Source organism: Eumetopias jubatus, unplaced genomic scaffold, assembly GCF_037043125.1.
Source record: "Eumetopias jubatus isolate StellerSeaLion01/CBP00866 unplaced genomic scaffold, mEumJub1_p1.0 scaffold_1, whole genome shotgun sequence".
NCBI lineage: Eukaryota > Metazoa > Chordata > Mammalia > Carnivora > Otariidae > Eumetopias > Eumetopias jubatus.
Genome location: NW_028274807.1, coordinates 67764136 through 67783194, shown reverse-complemented (window position 1 = coordinate 67783194; position 19059 = coordinate 67764136). Strand labels below are relative to the sequence as shown.

The 19059-nt window shown below is 50.0% G+C and overlaps 1 protein-coding gene across 1 annotated transcript in view; it reads left to right on the top strand.

Moving 5' to 3' along the window:
* MYLK (myosin light chain kinase) overlaps nucleotides 1–19059 on the top strand; it is a 194574-nt gene that overhangs the window by 129672 nt on the left and 45843 nt on the right. The window contains exons 18-21 of the mRNA XM_028091307.2: nucleotides 884–970; nucleotides 15253–15303; nucleotides 16302–16429; nucleotides 18313–18466. Coding sequence (XP_027947108.1) covers nucleotides 884–970; nucleotides 15253–15303; nucleotides 16302–16429; nucleotides 18313–18466 — 420 coding nt within the window. The remainder of the gene's footprint in view (nucleotides 1–883; nucleotides 971–15252; nucleotides 15304–16301; nucleotides 16430–18312; nucleotides 18467–19059) is intronic.

Here is a 19059-nt window from a genome sequence, read left to right as displayed (position 1 = left end):
CCGGTAAGGCCTTTAATGCCCAGCCCAGTACGATGTTTTTCTGCTGCCCCAACAAGGGAGAGTTTCCCCTGGCCTTGTCCACACTTGGCATTAATGTGGAAGAGGGAATGTGAAGGAGAGGCTTGAAGAGTTGTACACCTACCCATGTCCCATTTCAGGTCTACCCAGAAGGCTCTGCAGGGTTTCATGGGGTCTACTTTGAGGAGGGGTGCAGAAGCTCCCATAACGGGCTCAAGGCTCCATCCAGGGGCTGGGAGAGGCAGGCCGGCTGTCTGCTCCGAGGCCTTCATCTGGTCTGGAGGTCTGTCAGTGGCCATGTGTAGAAGGCAGTCTGGGAAATCAGAAGGTGCAGGCCCCTTTCAGGCCATGAGCCAAGGGCAAGGGCCTTGTCCTCTCCTTCTGTACGAGAGAACTCTCCGTACAGAGCAGGCTTTGGGAAATGCAGAGCCGTTAGCCCGAGTGAGTGAAGGCCCAGTGGAGGGAAAAACACAGGAGAGAGGTAAGCAGAGGGCACCGGCTCTCCTCCAGCCCTGCCAGTGATGGGATTCCTGGCAGCACACGCCTGCCGTAGAGGGGACGTGTTACCAGCTCCCAGGATAGCCTGTCCATCCATCTTGCCTGGGCGACTGTGCTCTCTCCACCTGATTTATAAGGCGCAGTGGAGTGGACGCTCCTTCTTTGGTGCTTCTGTGGAGGAAGGTGCCCAGTGGCAGGCGCCGTCTGCCCAGCAGACACTGAGGGCCCCCAGAGTGGAATGGGGAGCAGGACGGGGCGGAGGGGCTCTAATTTTGGTCGGGGTGGGAATTTTTTATTGAGATGCCTCCTCGACTCATTTCCCCGGGCAGCAGCCCACTGATGTTTGTGGTGACCTGTTCTGTTCCAGATGCTCCCACCAAGGAGAATGCCAAGGCCCCGGAGATGAAAGCCCGGAGGCCCAAGAGCTCTCTTCCTCCTGTGCTAGGAACAGAGAGTAAGTACTTGTTCAGCTCCTCTAGGCAAGCCCAGCACTGAGGGCCAGCGTCAGAGCCCCAGCCCCCTCGTGTGCACCCCGCTGAGCCCCGGGAAGTCCTGGTGCCCGGGCCAGCGGCCACGTGACCCTGCCCACCTCTCCCTGCCTCCGCACGTCCACGTCCGCTCGCCGCCTCACTCAGGCCCTCTGTACTTCTCACCCAGACTCCTCCTCCCGATTCCTCCCAGGTGAGTCTTTCCTGCCGGTAGACCTTTCCAAGCTCAGATCTTACCACTCCTGGCTGTAGTCCCAGACAAGGGAGCCTCACACACGTCACTGTCCTGGCACACCCGCCACACTTGTACACACACATTCGGACGTCGGCCTGGCCCTTCTTTCCAAGCCCGCCCCCAGCTCCTCACTCCTATCTGAGACTCAAGCCAGACTGGGCTCCCCAGTGTGCAATGGAAATGTCGTGTCCCTTCCAGCATGCCTCGGCTGTGGGAGCACCTTCCCACGTGAGACAGACGCCCACCGAAAGGCCACCTCATTGCTTTCAAAGTGACCCTGGCCTCGCGCGCACTCACGGAGAACTCAGCAGCGCCCTGCTGCCCCGTGTCTGGTGATGTGGCTGGGGCTCGCTGCCCTCCACTCCTGAGGGCTGCCGCTGGGCCTTGCTCATAGAAGGGCCTTATGGAGTCTCCTAGAATCGGGTTGCTACTGCGGTATAAACAGCTACTCAGGGAGGGAGCTTCTCCAGCGACTCTCCAGGACGGTCTCCCTCTTCCTGGGTCTCACCTAGAGGACCAGGGCCCACTGAGCCATCAGACACAGCATGCAGAGCCCACAAAAATATCTCAATCTCTTATAGAAGTAGAAGAAAAACTAAACTTTTAGGTCAAAGAAAAATGTTTTAATTCATAACGTTAATATATTTATCTTTATACCAGTGCAGCTGTAAAATATAATTTGTGTGTATGTATGTATGTGTATATACATATATATCATTTTTTTTTCTTCCTTTTTAAAATGGAGGAAGGGGTTCATGAAGGCAAAAGTGCATAGAGACCACAAAAGTCATAGTGCGGCCCTGGCTTCCCCTATTGATTAATTATTGGTCTCATTTTATTAAAACTCTGCTTTGAAACCCCAGTTTTAACAGAGGGTATGGAGTGGTTTGAACATCCCCCATACACTCTATGTTTAAAAAAAAAAAAGACAAGCTCTTAATTACCCATACTAATAGAGCTAAGTGACTGAGCTTGATTAATTAAAAGGCTGAGTCTCTTTTTCTGTGACAAGGCAGAGTTCTGTGACTTAGTTTTATTCTCTTCTTTTCAGAGCTACATATTTACCTTCCTAATGATGAGCTTGGGTTCCTCGTGCACATACCAGCCAGCTGTCAGGGGGATACTCAGCCTTCAGTATGTGGGGTAGCCAAACCGGAACTGTAATGTCTAATGGATATTTAACCAAAGTGGGGAGCTCAGATGATCAGGAGTGGACATTTAATTAGTTGCTGGAAATGCATAAATAATTGTAAGAAAAACCTAGTAAGAATGGGTTGGTGATTTTCTTTTCCAAGAGGATTACTTGGGCCTGTGCTCTATTCGTTACGAGAAAATGGGATCTTAGGAGAGCACCCGGGGCTTGTGACATAGGGGTCTGAGCCAGTCCTTCACCTCTCCTGGGAGCAGAAGCTAGAGCGTGTGGAGTTTGAGCTGGGTCGTCAGCAGCCTCCTGTCCTCAGCTCTGGCACATCCATTCCAGGCAGATCCTGGAGGAAGTGAGGCGTGGGGTCAAGGGGAGAGTGGTGAAGGAGAAAACAGGCTGGAGACAGTGAGCATCCCCGAGAGCTGGGCCTTTGTGCTGGAGGAGGGAAGGCGGTGGGAAAGGCCAATCAAGTTGTCATCGTCCAATTCTGGGATGGGAGCCCTCAACCCTCCTGCATATTACATTCACCTGGGGAGCTTCTGAAACCTCTGCTGCTGGGACACCCCAGCTTAGTTAAACCAGAATCTCTGAGGGTAGCATCCAGGCTTCAGTATTTGTTCAAGCTTCTGGCCCATTCCAGTGTGAGGTCAGTCAGGCCTGAAGCCTGGCAAGCCTGCACTGTTGGGCCGGAGAAGCAGAGGGGGTCTCCTTTCCTGCCTCTGTTAAGTGTGGCGCTGCCTTGGAGCCCGTCATGCCCAGGTCCTCAGACTATCTCTGGTACAGCCCACAGTCTCCACTTTTTAGGGAGGGAGCAAGATGCCAGAAACAGAGCTGGAAGCCAAGGTTCTTAGCCCTCTGGAGGGAGTGGGGAGTGGGGCTCAGTCAGTGGTACTGCTTAGGGAAAGGGGCAGGGCTGATGGAAAGGGCTTGTCTCCCTTCATAGCAAATAAACACATTCGTGAGTGGATTAACTCCAGCAGACCCCGCTTGTCTGTGGAAGGGGAATTTTACTCTAGCCTTTGGGTCACAGTTACAGACAGGACAGACGTCTTACCCTCCCCCCCTCAAAGAAATGGAAGAGTGTTTCTCCATGTACAGTAAGGACCACTTTGAATGGTCCGTCCGCGCAGCCCCTCATCACCCCATGCATCACCCCCTGGACACTGAGAACTTCAGCAGGGTGGTTCTGGTGGCCCCTCCACCTGCTTACACACCTGTGCTCAGAAACCTGTCGAATTCTCTGGATGCTTCTAGAACACCGTGGAGCTTCCTTCCTGAGGGCTCCTGAGAAGGTAGCTGCTCGGAGATAGAAAATGAAGGAGGTGTCTTTTAGACCTGCACCTCCAATTCTATCCTCACTTTTTGGGATAATTTGTAGTATTTATTAATTACATATGTATGCATTCTTCCTTAAACATGCTAAACAGTATAGAAATGTTCCAGGGACAATATGAAAGCCCTCTTTCATCAACCCCCAGTTCTACTCACCTCCTCAGTTATATTCACAATTGTTTTTTTCTGAGCATTTACATATGCAGATGTAAATACATCATGCATTCTGGACACATCTGCAGCTTGTCTTTCTCTCTTACCATAGCCGTCCCTCATCCCAAACATCTCTGATCCCATGAGAAAGCCCAGATTCTCTTGTCCCTGAGTGCTCTGGCTGTATATGTGTGTTCATTTTTTTCAAGGGCTGGGAAGTACATAATCTAACTAGGAAATCCATCTCTCCTACCAGTAACCGAGGGAAGGCCAAGTGTTTTTCTTGTCAAGCAGATCATAGCCAGATCCCTCCCCACAAGACCTCCACACCCTCAGCTGTGTTGTTCAGTCCTGTGTGCGAGCTGTCAGGTGTGAGGGTAGATGGCACATGTCCACTCAGTGGCCTGGGAGCCCCTGGGAGTCCTGCTGAGGACCGTGAGGGGAAAGCCAAGTCCATCGGCCAACCCAGGTGGCAGGATGGGAGGAAACGGACAGAAGTACAAGCTAACGTGCCAGACCCCAAGTCACAAGTCCAGGAGCAAGGAGTGGCAGTGTGCAGTGATTTGGGACACGGGGAACTCTGGGCCAGGTTAGGAAGGAGAGAGGAATGTGGTGTGGTTGAAGTGGAATGGTAACATTGCTGAAACACTGGAGAAAGGAACTGCACAGATGCCAGAAGGAATGCTGTGAGCACCCCTCCCTCCCCCCCACCCACCCGGGTGCTCACTTAGCACCTGCCCAGCCCCCGTGCAGCAGGCGTCCCATCAGGTGCTCAGGCTCTGTCACTTCAGGCAGGTCTCACTCAGCTGAGCTACAGGTAGTTGGTCCCATTTTACAGAGGAGCAAAACTGAGCCTTAGAGAACTAAAGTGTCCTGCCTAGGGTCTGACAGCTGGTAAGATCTGGAACTGTGAGGCCAACCCTGATCCATGTTCCTGCTGCAGAGCCCCATGCCCTGCTGGTCTCAGAGGCGTACTTTGTGGTGTCCACATGCGCCTGGGCAGTACTCCCCCCGGCCCATGAGGGGGCAGGGTTCTGTTGCCATGGGAGCTGAAGGGACGAGGAGGGCAACCCCCACCATGCTCGCTGGGATCCTCAGACCTGTCAGGGTATTTGCCACAAGCCTCCCAAGAGGAATTTTTTTATGACTTTATTTTGATATAATTTCAGATTTATAGAAAAGTTGCAGTAATAGTAGAAGGAACTCTTGTGTACCCATTACTTAGATCCACCAATTATTTATGTTTTGTTCTATCATCCTAGCATTCCCTATGTTATGTATTCATATAAATTTATTCACCATTCATGATATTCATGCAGATGTAGACATACTATGTATATATTCACATATATTCACCATGCATCATATAGATTAGATGTACACGCACCATTTATGCATAAATTAGAGACATCATGCCCTTGATCTCCAGGTATGTCATTGTGTATCTCCTAAGAACATAACCACAATGCAGTTATTAAAATCAGGACATTTAACATTAACCCCGTACTACTATTTAGTGCATGGTCTATATTCAGTTTTTGTCAATTGTCCTGATATCCTTTTAATGCAACTTTTCACCCCTCGATGGGAACTTACTGTTGGCACTCCTAGAACACTTCATCCACTCCTCCAGTCCGGAGTGGTTGTCCCCTACCTTTGGAGAAAGAACAAGAGAGAAGTGCACGGGCCCAGGGGAGAAGCATCCAAGACTCTACCTGGGTTGAGTAGGCATGGGGAGGTGGCAGCGTCCTCGTTGGACCTCCAGATGCCCCTTTACTGTGCCTGGTTCTGGGGCAGTCCTCAGACATAGCCAGAAAAGCCACTAGGCTAGAAAGCAAGGGACAAAAGTCTTGGTTCTGCCTCTGATTGAACATGTGGACTTGGTCAAAACCATTTGTTTCTGGACCTGGCAGATGGGGACTATCTCCAACTGAGCCCAGGCTTTTCCAGGAGGTCTGACATCAGTCTATTCAATGAAATGCTTTTTTTTTTTTTTTTTTTTGAGTGACACAGTTCAGGTGAGGTCAGCTAACTCCCCTTCATATCATCCGATATGTGATGGGTTGAAGCTACAGTAAGTATCATTTGTTTGACACGGTAACAGAAACATCCTGATGGGAAGGAGGCTTTAAGCAGAAGGCCCAGGTCACGGTTATCCTAGCTGGAGGGGATCGGCATGGAACGTAGATGGGGCTTCAGAGCTGGTTTTAGAGAATAGAGACGTGGCAATGCCAGGTGGTAACAGACTTGGGGATTCCTCCTATCAGTCTGTAGAGCTGATGGTCTTTTAGAAAAGAGATTAATGAGCACAGGGCACTTTGATAACTTGAGGGCAGGAACCAGGGCCTGTTCATTTCTGAAATGTCAGTGCCTAGCCTGAGGTAAGGATAAAATAAGCATTTGCTTTTTCAAATAGATTCATGAGTTCCCAGGCTTTGAGGGTCCCTGCCTCTATTGCACTTCTGGGATTTGGGGATGATGCAGACAGAACACCCCTTTGTACTCTGTGCCTGGCAGTGGCCTGACATTTGCCACTTTGGCATCAGTGACCGCAGTGGGCCATCCCAGATTATGCTTTTTAGATACCTTTGCTTTGGCCTCCTGTATGTGTCTCTCTCCAAAACCAAAGTCACGTCAACTTGAAAGCATCTTTGGATGTCCAAGGTAGTGCCCAGTTTTCCTGAAAGATTCCCCCAGGATCACATCTTTCTTTTAAATATTCTCTTGAAGTCATGGGGAATGTTAAGTCACGACAGGATTCAAAGAGCTAGAAGGAAATGCTAGACATGTTGACATTTGGCATCAAGATTTGCTTGACACTGGGATCCTGGAAGAAAAACTCTGGGGTATTTCCACAAATGCCTTTGAAAACTGGTACCAACTCCCAGTGTCTCTCTACCCAAGTATTGCTCCATGAGGAGGGATAGTGCCTAACATCACCGCCCACCCTGCCATGCATGGGACCTTGTGACTTCCCCCCCCTCCTTCCCTAGTCTTCCCCTGTCTCCCATGATCCTGTGAAGTGGGTGGATGAGTCCTCCCCAGGGAGGACGCTGGTGCTGCCTTCCTGGCCATGCTGGGTGCCTCTTGCACAACTATCCTGGCCTCCTGTGTCCTGGGGGCTGGGGGGTGAGTGTTTGCAATGACAAGAAGAGCAGTGTTCCTCTGGAATCTTCTTGTATGACAGCCTTTCCTATGAAGGGATGTTAATTCTGGGGAAATGACCGATAATCCTCCACAGGTCTGTCTAGAAGGACATCCTGGAAGGGGCCCCGTGTGTGCCAGCAGTGGGGAAGTGTTGGGGGTTGTCCCAGAGCCCTGCGTCTGCCCAAGCGCAGGGCAGTGGGATTTGGCCTTCCCTCCTCGGGTCCCCACAGCCACCCTCCTTCCCCGACACAGCCCTGTGTGTGAGTGCGCCCTCCATACCTCACCCAGCCTGAGTCACCTTCAGGAGCCTGCAGTAGAAAGTTAATGCTGATTTTGGGAATTGCAAAGGGTTTGATGTCTATTTTTAGTTAACTACCGAAAAAGGGAAATGTCCCCAGAGAAGCAGACATCCAGGGACCTCCGTGTACCCGAAGCTGTTGGTGCTACCTCCCTAATTTTCCTTTGCTTTCCATTGTCTCAGACCCTTTTGACGCTGAGGGACCCACCTTCAGGCTCTGTAAATATCTCCCAAGCGCTTGCTCAGGTCTTCTGCCCTGCTGATTCATGGGAGAGGCCCTCCTGTGCCTTCAGACTGAGCAGTCTGGAAACTTCTGTGGACCCTGACCTCCTCCCCCATGCCGGGACAGAAGGAAGGCTCACCAGGCCAGGAGTCGGTCAGGGCTTGGGCAGGCCAGGGCAGAAGCAATCCGTGGGCTGCTCAGACAGGAGGCCGGCCTCCCCAGCCCTGCCCCCGGTTTCCCAGCAGGCTTCCAAGTTCAGGCTTTGATTCATGATGTTTTCACTGGGCTGCTTCACCTCTTCCAGTCTCAATCTCCTCTTTAGAGTAGAAGGCCCAGCACCCAACAACAGCTTTGATCTAGTTGGTGACAGAGCAAGGAGGCAGCTCCTTTTCATGGAAAGTTGCACAGGGACTCAGGCTCCAGGGCTTTATCTCCCAGGATCAGGGTCACAGGGCTGGGGTGGAGTGTTCTGGGGAACTCCCAGGTTAACAGAGATCCTCAGGGGCTCCGCTCATTCCTTTAATAGCTTTCCAAGCATGTGCCAGGTACCATGCTAGGTACTGGGGGTACAAAAGGTGAACAAAATGGGCCCTGTTCCTGTGCCCAGGAAGCTTGCTGTGGTGTATGCGTGTTTTCCGTGGGTTTCTGCAGTTATGATGCCTCCAATGAGTGCTGACATACGACCACCTCGAAGGGCCATGGAGCCCAGCCTGGCAGTAGTGATGTGGGAACTGCAGGCTGCTGGAAGAAGGTACCAGAGTCGGCAAAAGAGCTGAAGGCAAAAGGCTGGTGCTACAGAAACAGGAAGACAATGGGTGTGGGGGATAGAACAGCCCCCTCCAAAGGGTGAGGCAGGGCCCAGCAGCATCAGCATGCCCCAGACGGCCAGGAACTGTATTTCTAGCAAATTTCCCAGGTGCTCATGATGCACACTCAATTTGGAAAAACCACTGACGTCGAGCATCGGGGCCCGGGTGACTGAGTTCCCCAAGAGGGAAGGAAGAGTAAGAAAGAAGATGGATGAGGGCTGGGGACGGATCTCGAAGGCCCTTGTAAGATGAGTTGGACTCGATCCTCAGTGGCAGTGGCTGGCATTGGAGAGGTTTAAACAGTGAACTGATGGCCTCGGAATGATGGCTGTATTAGGGTGGGGACAGGGGCCCAGAGGCCGAAGAGGTGCTACAGTTGGGACTAGAATAGTGACAGTGGGGATGTGGAAAGTGGCAGACCAAGGAGGTATTTAGTGGGTGGAATTGACCGATGTTAGTAACAGGAGATGGTAGGGAGGGGGCCTTGGGAGGGGCAAGCAGCAGGTTTGGGGAAAAGATCCTGGATCTGCTTTTGGACACTGGGCTTGCAGTATAATGCCAGGGAAGGGGACGGTCAGGTAATGGGACGTATAGGTGGGCTGAGGAGAGAGGCCTGGGCTCCAGCGAAAATGAGGCCAGCAGAGAGAGGAATAAAAGAGGCACTCTTGAGAGCAGCAGTGAGCAAAGTACCCCAGGGGCATCTGAGTTCGGGGAGCAGAGCTAGGCCAGGAGGAGTTGCTGCCTGGGGCTCTCCGTCTGGGAGAAAGGACTGAGTTCCTCCTCAGAGGGACGGAACAAGGGGAAGGCAGAGGGAAGATATTAGCTGCTAGCCTGACCATGTGGCCAATAGCTGCCCCAAGATTTGCAAAGATCGTTGGATTTTATTTTCCTTCTAGGATATTCCTTTCTGGCAATGGTTGGTGCAAACGTGTAAGGTGTTGGAGAAGGGAATGAGAGACACAGGGCTGACATTAATAATAAGACAATAGGACAGGTGACTTCAGAGTAGAGGAAACTAGTTAGTAACCCAAGGAGAGCTGAGAGTTTAAGCATCTGGACCAGCAAGAGTGTTACCTCCACTGAGGACTTGCACTGGGAGAAGGAGCGCCGGGAGCAGCATGCACGATGTCATGTAGGTACAGAGCTCAGCTGACACCGTGTGATGTACGAATAGGTGAAGGAATGAACAGAGAAGTCCCCTGGGGATCCATCTGGGGAAGAGGGGTGAGTGGGGTGGGGGGCTGGTATTAGAGCATGCACTCTGTACGATACCTTCTTTACAACGTAGCTTAATGCTTTACAACAAATTTTCCTTCTCCCCTTCACATTTTGTGAGTGAGGGAACTAAAGCTCTGAAAGGCTAAGTGACATGCTTTACGTCACACAGCTCAGGGAGCGACAGGGCAGTAACTAAACCCAAGCCCAGCTCCAGAGCCCGTGCCCACTGCCTTTCTGCAAGGGGACAGAGAAGAATCTCAAGGGCCTGGATTTGGGGATGGAGCAGAGAGTGAACTGGAGTAGAGGCAACAGGGAGAAAGCAGCCACACACACGGCATCAGAGGCTCAGGTCCTGTTTCTACCTTGGCCACATCTGGTTTTTATGAGCCTGACGAATCACCTAGGAATCTATCTCCTTTTTCATGACCTGGAAACAATGTGAGGTGCCCTGCTGGTTGGTGTTTTGTTGGGGAAAGAACCCAATAGGAAAAAGGATGATGAGATCGTGGTTTAGACACCACAGGCACTGAGTCCAGCTCTCTGTGAGAAACCAAGTTTTAGAATCAGGGGATTCTGCTTTCCGACCCATGAAGTATGTTCTTCTAAGCCCTGAACACAATTAATGGATTTCAGCAGATGCTTGTATAAAATGTGTATGGCAAAGGATACAGAACCTCATTAACATTTAAAACTGTCTTTACTAATAGGAACCAAACCAGCTTCAAATGCTAACCAATGCAAACAGCAGAAGATGCTAATGTATAGAACAAACATAAAACTTTGGCCCTCGATCCAGTTAACGGTGACGCAGGAAGATAGAGACCAGTTCAGGCTCTACTTCTAGCCACGTAGGTTTACCGAGGCTGCCAAGAATAGCGTAGAGTGGGACTTTGGGGTCATGTGATTTCATGGTGCGCTGCCGTGGTCCTCCTTGTTCACTCTCGGCCCTCCATTCCACGCCTGTCGCGCTCCTTCCCAGCCTCCAGAGCCCGTCCACAGCTGCGTTCATCCCTACGGCCGCCACAGCAAAATACCACAGACCGGGGCCTTGCACGACCGAAGTGTATTGTCTCACGGTTCTGGGGGCTGAAGTCCAAGTGCAGCGTATGGGCACATTTGGTTGCTTCCGAGGCCTCTCTCCTTGCCTTGCAGATGGGCGCTTTATCACTGTGTCCTCCTGTGACCTTTTCTCTGTGCATGTACCCCGGTGTCCCTGTGTGCCCAAATTTTCTCTTAAGGACACTGGTCCGTTTGGATTAGGACCCCTGCCCCATGGCTTCACCATAACTTAATTACCTCTTTAAAGCCCATATCTCCAAATATGGTCATATTCTGAAGTACTGGGAGGCGGGAGTTTCAACATAAAAATTGTGGGGGGGATGCAGCTCAGCCCGTAACAGCAACCCCACACAGCTCCTCTGAACAGATGGCTTTCGCTGTCCACGGGAGGTCAGATCCTGCCTGTGGTAGCAGCCCTTCGGCGTCCCTGGAGGGCCTGTCCCTTCCCAGCAGCCCTTGATGAAGAAGGGAGGGGCTTCGGGGCTCAGCCTCTCGTGGCTGTTCCAGAACCCGTCTGATACCTGCTTCTAAGGGCTTTCCCATGCTCTTCCATCTTGGGGCTCTCCCTCTCCAGAGCCCCTGCCTTCTGCTTTCAAACCTGTACTCCTCTCTCACCTGGGAAGAAACCTTGCTTGACATCTCTTCTGTCACCCTGTTTCTCCTTGTCCCTTCAACTCCAGAACTCATGTCAGGTTAGTTGACTCCCTACCTGTTTCCTTGAGAATCTCCTCTGAAGTGACTTCTGACCACACCGTCTCGTGGAACCTGCCCTCTCACACCTTACCCCGTCACTCAGCGCTGGTCATACCTGACGCCCACTTCCCCGGGGCCCATTCTCCTCCACCCTTGCTTGCAGGAACAGCCCTCCTTCCATCTGCTGAGGTCCACAGCCCTCTCCTTCATCATCCCAGCTCCTCACCGTGGGCATCGCCTGGGATCAGACACCAGCCCCTTCCCATCTTTCACTGCATTCTTTCCCCCAAAGAACTGACCCATCCTCACAGTTTCCATTATGATTGCGTGTTTGATTCTGGAGTCTTCCACTTCCAATCTCCAGAACCTCCCTCTAGAATTCTGATCCGGGGCTTCTAGCCTACAAGTGGGTTTAATTCTTTCATCTACCACATTCACTTGGACCAAGCCAAATGCCTCCTCTTTCACTCCCGAGTTCTGTTGTTCTGTCACTAGGATTTTCCCCACTTATCCAAGCCAGAAATCTCTAAGGAATCTTTGTACCTCCCTTCAGCCCCTAATTGTTTTAACTTTTCTTCTGTCTCTTATTTGTATTTTCTTTTCTGCTGCCTTTACCAAGGTTGGACCTTGATCACTTCTTTCCCAAAGGATGGCAGTAGCCTCTGAATTGGATAGCCTTGTCCCCAGGAGGTGGGGAGACCTCCAGGAGTCCTCAAGCCCAGCTGGACTGCTGTTTGCATGAGGACTCCCTGTTCACTCTGGACAAAGACCCAACCCTCAGACTTGGGATCCTAGGCCAGCACTGCGAGGACAGCGGTGTTCTGTGTCTGTGCAGTATGGTAGCCACAAGCCACGTGTGGCTATCGAGCACTTGAAACCTGACTACGATGACCGAGGAACTGAATTTTTTATTTTCCTTCATTTAAATTGTCACACTGCCTTCATACCACTGTTCTCTAATCCCAGCCCCACGCTCTGGACGGCCTCCACCAAACATCACCGTGATCCTCAACTTAAGCCACTCTCTGTTCCTGAACCGCGGGGCCCTTCTGCCTCCAGTTCAGTTGTTCTGCAGCCTTGAGTTCCGTCCTGTGTCCCACCATCGACCCCTGCCTAGTCACCCCCTCAGCCCACAGGGCAGCCTCTTTCTCCTTCACTTGAACGACCGCATCATGTTGTCTGGATAAAACTTTCTTTTTCTTTTTCTTTTTTTTTTTTTAGGTAGGCTCTACACCCAGCGTAGGGCTTGAATTTACCACCCGAGATCAAGAGTCTCATGCTCTAAGGATTATCTCTAAGGATTATCCAGGTGCCCCCTGGATAAAACCTTTTATGTTTTTTATTTTTATTTTTATTTTAAGATTTTATTTATTTACTTGACAGAGAGAGGGAGAGCACAAGCAGGGGGAATGGCAGGCAGAGGCAGAGGGAGAAGCAGGCTCCCCGCTGAGCAGGGAGCCCGATGCAGGCTCAATCCCAGGACCCCGGGATCATGACCTGAGCAAAAGGCAGATAGATGCTTAACTGACTGAGTCACCCAGGCGCCCCTGGATAAAACCTTTTAAAAAAACTTTCTATTTAACTTTTATTTTGAAATAATCTCAGACTTAAAGTTGCAAAAAATAGTACAAATAATTCTTATATACCCTTCACTCCAATTCCTTAAATATCAGCATTTTACCATGTTTGCTTTATCATGTATTTTTTCTCCCTCGCTTTTTCCCTCTCTCCTTCCCTCCCCCTCTCTACACACACATATGCATATATATACGTATTTGTACATATAATTTTTATGAGTAGTTTGAAAGTAAGTTGCATACATGGTATCCTCAACACTCAAATACTTCAGTGTACATTTCCTAAAAATAAGGACAGTCTCGTGAAAACCACAGTTTGGTGATCAAAACATGAAATTAACATTGATACAATACTATCATCTAATTTATTGACCTTATGCAAATTTTGCCAGTTGTCCCATCAATATCCTTTATGACAAAAGGAAACAAACAAACAAAAAAAGCCTTTCCTGTGGGCCACAGGCCTTGCCATTTAGGCCCTTGAGGACAAGCTCTGCTTTCTTACATGTGTGTGGTTTTCCTCTCAGTTCCCGGGTTAGGGGTGTGTGCTGACTGGCATTTGCCTGACACACAGCAGGCCCTCAGTAAGTTTTGGTGAGATGGACAGGGGATTGATAACATTGAGAAGCTAGGGTACGTTTGGTGGAAGCAGGCCTCACCCTGGGCTGGACCACATGCCTGGTAGTCGTCAGCTCTGTGATCTCAGAGAGTCCTTGCGTGGCTCTCAGGTGGGTAACCACACTCTCTGTTTTACAGATGCACAGCTGATAATCCACAAAGTCAGCTGACTTGCCTGTGGGCACACAGCAATGTCCAAGCCAGGACACAGGGCTTCTTCTCCATAATCTGCAGAGGTGAAGCTTTGTGGGTGAATAATTGCTAACATTACCACTGCTCATTCCTTCAATAAATAGTTACCAAGTACCTCCTCTGTCCCAGGCACACTGAGTATACAGCAGTGAGCAAAAAAGAAAAAGTCCCTGCCCTCGAAAACCTTTTACTTTAGACATAGGGGAAGGGCAGACAGTAAATAAACAAGTAAATATATAGTTTGTTATATGGTGCTAAGTGCCATGGGGAGGAAAATAAAGTGGGGTAAGGGAGATAAGTGCTGGGGGCAGGGGGTTGCTATTTGATATAGAGTGGTTAGGGAAGATCTCATTGGTTAAGTGACTCCCATTCTTTTGTATTTGTATATATAACTTATATACAGTAAAGTTCACCCTTTCTGGGACACAGTTCTGTGAATCTTGACAACTGCATATAGTCACATAAGTAGTGCCATAATCAAAATATGGTGCCCCCACCTTAAAACATGTCTTTGTGCCCCTTAACGGTCAACCCCTGTCCCCATCCCCCGCTAATCTGCTCTTTGCCCCTATAGTTTTGCCTTTTCCAGAATGAGGCATATAAATAGAATTATACAGTTTGTAGCCTTTTGAGTCTGGCCTCTCTTGGAGAAAGATGAATCACTGAGATTCATCGTATGTTCTGTGTATCAGTAGTTTGTTCCTTTTTCTTGATAAGGAGTATTTCATTGTATGACTATACCATAAGTTCATCCATGCTCCAGTTGGGGACAATTGGATAAATTCTAGCTTTTGGCAATCACAAATACAGCCCCTGTAACCATTCACATACAGATATTTGTGTGTGCATAGATTCTCATTCCACCTGGATAAATAGGTTTTGATTAAAGACCTGCAAGAAAGATGAAAACAAGCCATGAAAATCACTGAGGGTATTTTTGGTATTCATCATATTGTTATTTAGCCAAATGAATAGGTTTGTGCTGTGAAATTGGTCTGTGTGGGTCATTTTTCTTATTTGAGTTACTTGGAGAAAGTGGAAGGAATGGAGTAGGAATGGAAGAGACCGTCTGGTGGGTTCACTCATTTATTCATTCATTCATTGATCCATTCAGCAAACACTAAAAAAATGAAAGCCACTAGTCCACAGTCTGTGACCCAAAGGAAGCCTGAGACCCTTGGATCCACACCAAAGGCTAACTTTAGATGATTTGTCTGACATAATTTCCTTTCTGAGTTTCCTGAAGTTTGGGTGAGAGAATAGTTACTGAGTGTGGAGTTATCATCGTTGAAATGGACAAAGGAGACTCAGCATTTTTGAGTTTTTATCTCAATGGAGGCTCCAGAAACCCTTACAGAGGGCCCCCCACCCCGAGAACTGATATTCATTCAGTTGTGAGGTTGTCTATGCGGGAGTGCAAGATCTCCTGAAAAACACATTCAAGTGAGGGCTCTACCTGGGGCAGGGGCAGTGGGCAAGGCTCCTAGGATTCGGGAGCTTTGTGAAAAGCCAGATTGACAGAAAATAACCTGTGAATGTCTCTTTTTCAGGTGATGCAACTGTGAAAAAGAAACCCGCCCCCAAGACACCTCCGAAGGCAGGTAATTGGCCACCAGGAGCATTTGGGGGCAAGAGTCATCTGCCATGAGGGGTTTTTCCTTTGCCCAGCGAGACTGAGCACTGGTATAAGGTCCCAGGAGACCACCACTGCCCCTCCCTGATTCAAGCTCTGCATTATTCAGACCAAACTTTCCCCAAGAGCCTCTGTACAGCCTGGCCCCCTCCCCTCTCTCACTACTTGTCTTTTCTCCTGCTTCCCTGTAGCGTCCCTAGCTATAGGGATGTCATATGGCATCACACAGTATGAGTGACTTTCCCATCCCTTCTGTGAAATTCTGCCTAACTCTCTGCCCTCCACGCTGCCATTTAAGGAGGTGATCCACTCTATGCTGTCTTAATGCGCTGTTCTGTATGTCCTTGTCATATAGAGCCTTGTCTGTTTCCCAGTGAAAGACATTTGAGGACATGAACCCTATTGAACCTGTCAGCCAGGGTAACCTGACGGTTCGAAGGCAAGGTGCTGCTTAATTAATAAAGGAGTTAGCAGGGGGCACCTGGGTGGCTCAGTTGGTTAAGCATCTGCCTTCAACTCAGGTCATGATCTCAGGGTCCTGGGATCAAGCTCCCTGGGCTTCTCCTACATCTTCTGCTGTTCCCCTTGCTTGGGCTCTCTGGCTCTCTCTCTCTCTCTCTCTCTCTCTCTGTCAAATAAATAAATAAAATCACCTAAAAATTAAAGGAGTTAGCAGGTAGATTAAAAATTTAGGGTAAGATGCAAATTCCAGAGCAAGTGACACATGGAAAATTATGCCATGTAAATTGTGTGGGCCATTTTGGAAGAATCCAAATAAGGACATGAACCAACCTAGCAGGCCCATGAGTTTGGACATTCTGGAGCAGTGGCCGCTGTCTTCAGTGTTACCCTGAAGGCTCTAGAAGGCGAGAGAGGAACAGACCAGTGTGGACAGCAGCACTGAGTGAGATCAGTCTGTCCGAGGTTCCTGTCTCATTGCTCACTTTGTCACTTGTCCTCTCCCAGCCATGGCCCCTCAGATCATCCAGTTTCCTGAGGACCAAAAGGTGCGCGCAGGAGAGTCTGTGGAGCTGTTTGGTAAAGTGGCAGGCACCCAGCCCATCACCTGTACTTGGATGAAGTTCCGAAAGCAGGTCAGTGAGGGAGGGGAATGGCCCGAGAATGACCCTCCCAGCCCCTGGGCCGAAGGGGATGAGAAATGCTGTCATGGCGGTAGCATCATTTTGATCAGCCGGGCCTTAGAAATGGGAGGGGAGGGCCCTCCCCCACCTGTCCCCACCCCCCACGTCTGAGTTGTTAATAACCTTTGCTTCTGAATCTACCATGAATACCTGCTTTACAGACCATTTGTGTGACAGAGAACAGTATGAAGGAAAAAAAGGAAACCATGCATGCCCCCCACCTGATTTTGATATTTTAGTCTAGAATTCTACTCAGAGTCAGGAAAATAGAACCAGTGACCTAAAGGGCCTCTCAGACCCTGTGAGCCTTCTGTGATTCTGGGCTAGCCCACTGAGCCCTATCTGTGGTAACAACTTCAACTTACCACGTGCTGCAGGGATAAAAGTGAAGCCGGGTATTTGGATAGATAAATTGTACATTAAATAGAACCTGGCTTACTGGCCCAGAAATATACCATTTCTAATAATGATCCTATGAAAGAAATGTCTGAATTTCTTTTTTCTTTTTTTTGAAATGTCTGAATTTCTGAACAACCAGCTTAAAGGGACATGGGGAGCCCACCCGTTCTATTGAGCCCATATTGGTAGCGTGTGCCTCTTACATGTGATCGACAAAGGTCCCAGATGGTGGCTGGCACTGAATCAGGAACGTTGCAGAGGATGTGAAGATTTCGTCTGAGTTCTCTGCTGTTCTGTTTCTAAACCGTTCAAATTGTCCTAAGGCCCAGAGATGGGAGGCTAGTACCAGGGAGGAATGGAGGACTGGTCTCAAAAGATGAAGCTGAGAAGCCTGCCTTATCGTCCCAAAGATGCTTGCTCTGTGCTCTGTCTGGCCTTGTAGTGTCTGAAGGAAGATGTAATCTCTCCCTTTTCAGAGACATTTGGCCAGGTCCCCTTCGGGGACAAAAGAACTTTCTCTGGTGATGGATATGTTCTGTATCCGTTATCCAATATGGTAGCCACCACCATATGTGGCTACTGAGCACTTGAAGTGTGGCTAGTACAATCAATTAAATTGTAATTAATAAAAATCATTATAACGGCTTTGTTATATACACCGTAACATTCAGACACCATAAAATTTGACCTTTTAAAGTGTACAGTTCAGTGGTTTTCAATATATTCACCAATTGTGTAACCATAACAATGATCTAATTCTGGAACATTTCCATCACCCCAAAAAGAAACCGTGGACCCATTAGCAGCCATTCCTCCCTTTTCCCCAGGCCCTGGCAACCACTAACTTACTTTCTGTCTCTATGGATTTGCCTATTCGGGGCAGTTCATATAAATGGAACCATATAGTATGTATTCTTGTGGTAGTGTAAATCAGTACTTCATCCCTTTTTATGGTCGAATAATATTCTATTGTCTGGATATGCCACAGTTTGTTTATCCGTTCATCAGTTGATGGACATTTGGTCTATTTCACTTAGTTAATTATGATTTAAGTAGCCACATGTGGCTAGCGGCTCCACTATTAGCACAGAAGAGGTCAGAACACACTGGGGTGGCCTTTGTAGGGGGCTCTGCTCAGACGTGTCTGAGATATGGGACCCTCCTCAGCTCTGGTCTGGGGCAGCAAGTGCAGACAGAGCTCATCTGCCAGGCCCTGCTCAGCACCCTCCCTGCTCGCCCCAGATCTGGACCACCTCAGGGAGGCTTGGCTTTGGACACAGGAGAGGAGGGGCCTTACGGGGAAGCCCAGAGTCCAGACAAGACGGAGCCCCATACCGCTTGTCCAACAGCATTCCCTAAGGGTGGGGAGTGGGGGTCGGAGCCCTCCTCCTTTCCTGGCCCAAGTCTCCAGAGCCTGCCCCACTCTCTGCCCCCAGATCCAGGAGAGCGAGCACATCAAGGTGGAGAACAGCGAGAATGGCAGCAGGCTCACCATCCTGGCCACATGCCAGGAACACTGTGGCTGCTACACTCTGCTGGTGGAGAACAAGCTGGGCAGCAGGCAGGCCCAGGTCAACCTCACTGTCGTGGGTGAGTCTGGGGACGGGGTGGCCTGGGGGTCAGAGCACAGGGAAGGCAGAGGCCCCCAGCAGGATGGGGGGGGCCTCAGGGCTTCATCTCCCTGGGGCCTACTCCTTCGGCACCCTGCCCACTGCCTGGCAAGCTCCTGTGTCCCCTCTCCCTGCCCCCTCTCTCTGGCAGGGCTTCATGCCTCTGGAGAAGCCCAGACCCTGCCGCCCACCCCACAGCGTTTTCCTGTTCCTATGAATCCGCTCCTGGCTTCTCTCTTTCTAGCCTTTGGAAACCCTGAGCTGCACTACTGCAGACCCATCCTTCCGGCACCTTCGCTCCCTGTCCCTGGGGTCCACTCCCTTCCCTCTCCCCCGCTACTCAGTCCCCTTGCCAATCCTCGCCTTCAACTAGTGCTGCCTTCCACTGCCCGGCTCCTGCACCTGGTTCTGGGAGCACCGCGGGCAGAAGATCACGACCCGCAGACTCAGTGCTGGGCTCCGCCGGTGTCCAGCTGGAGGCGTCAGTCGGCTCAGTGGCTTCCCTGAGAAATAGGAGGTGGCAGGCCTGAACCTGTACCACTTCATGCCCCGCACCTACAGGTGTCTGCATAT